This window comes from Etheostoma spectabile, chromosome 16 (genome assembly GCF_008692095.1).
Source record: "Etheostoma spectabile isolate EspeVRDwgs_2016 chromosome 16, UIUC_Espe_1.0, whole genome shotgun sequence".
NCBI lineage: Eukaryota > Metazoa > Chordata > Actinopteri > Perciformes > Percidae > Etheostoma > Etheostoma spectabile.
Genome location: NC_045748.1, coordinates 10,883,212 through 10,884,826, shown reverse-complemented (window position 1 = coordinate 10,884,826; position 1,615 = coordinate 10,883,212). Strand labels below are relative to the sequence as shown.

The 1,615-nt window shown below is 51.0% G+C and overlaps 1 protein-coding gene across 1 annotated transcript in view; it reads left to right on the top strand.

Moving 5' to 3' along the window:
* Positions 1-292: 292 nt before the first annotated feature.
* ch25hl2 (cholesterol 25-hydroxylase like 2) overlaps positions 293-1,615 on the top strand; it is a 1,849-nt gene continuing 526 nt past the window's right edge. Inside the window, exon 1 of the mRNA XM_032540108.1 lies at positions 293-1,615. This exon is cut by the window's right edge and continues 526 nt beyond it. Coding sequence (XP_032395999.1) covers positions 430-1,320 — 891 coding nt within the window. The 5' untranslated portion in view covers positions 293-429 and the 3' untranslated portion in view covers positions 1,321-1,615.

Below are 1,615 nucleotides of genomic sequence, written 5' to 3'. Positions count from 1 at the left end.
TCATTCTGTCATTCCGTTAATCTTAACAGCTAATAAAACACATAACTCCTGTAGTTTTTTTTCTGATAAAGTCAAGATCACAAGTTAACGGAAGCGCTCTCTCCATGATTTGGGTAAAAAATGAGAGCTCTTGTGGCCCCGCTCTTGAATCCTGGCTGCCGTCCTTGTGCCCATGAAAAAGGTCCTTTACAGAGCGCCTTCTTTTAAAAAGAGGGGGGTGAGAGGGGGGAGTGGAGGTGGGGCTTGCACATATATAAAAGGCTAAGACAGTCTGCCTGTCCAATTTGGCACAACATCACCAGACAATTTGCTGTTTCTTTACCTATACGAGGAAGCTGATTGGATCTTTCCCTCATTCACTCCTGGGGCTTGTTAAACAACAATCCCCTCGGGTCGGCCTTTCTTTAAGAAGAGAAAGCCACGTCAGTGATGAGCACAGGCAGGTTAGGTGGAACTTTATCCTGTGTGTCGGATGAGAACATGACCGGGGGCCAGGCCCAGGGCTTGGTCCTGCAGCCCGTCTGGGACTACCTCCACCAGAACCACCATGACTTCCTGAGAAGCCCTCTCTGCCCCGTGGTACTCTCCGTCACCACCTACTTCTTGGTGGTTGGTCATTACACTCTTCTTGACCTGCTGGCTCCCACCTGGCCCTGCATCAACCGCTACAGGCTCCACCCTCACAGAGCCGTCACCTGGCCCCAAATCTGGAATACGCTGGGAGTCACCATGAACAACCATCTGCTTTACATCTTTCCCGCTGCAGTGGCACAGTGGCTGTGGAGGCCGCCCAGCCCGTTGCCCTGTGAGGCACCCACTCTCCGGAGCTTCTTCCTGGGCATCCTGGGCTGCACGCTGGTCTTTGACTTCCAGTATTACCTGTGGCACCTGCTGCACCACAGGATACCGTGGCTATACCGCACGGTCCATGCCGTGCACCACCAGTACAACCAGCCCTTCAGCCTCGTCACCCAGTACCTGTCTGGATGTGAGTTATTCAACTTGGGGTTTTGGGCTACAGTAGACCCCATCCTGCTCCGGTGCCATTGCCTCACAACATGGGGCTTCATGGTCTTCAACATCTACATTTCCACCGAGGACCACTGCGGCTATGACTTCCCGTGGGCCATTCACAACCTGGTGCCCTTTGGCCTGTGGGGTGGTCCGCCCAAGCATGATGCTCACCACCAGCGGCCTAACACTAACTTTGCCCCATTCTTCTCTCACTGGGACTGGCTCGGGGGCACCCACGACGTGCCAACTCTCCCGAGCCACGCTGCCGCGGAGGAGCCAGGCGAGATTAAAGGGACAAAAGACTAAAGAGCTTGGATTCGTCTCTCATTGACTCGGTCGCTTTGTGACTCAAACTGCCTCTTTTGTACCCACACTCACTCTAACACACTTGTTTTATCCAACCTGTTTCTTTCTCTACCATGTGTCTTTTTGATATTATTATAGTGACTCACCCTTTTTATTTGATTTCTTCCACTACTCTCTCACTGTTTGTTTAACATTTGACTCTCCGGTAAGTTGTTGAGAAAAATGATCTTTTACCTCTGTTTTGTGTACAATGATAATATAGATTACCCTGTACTGTTGTACATGCATCTCTTAT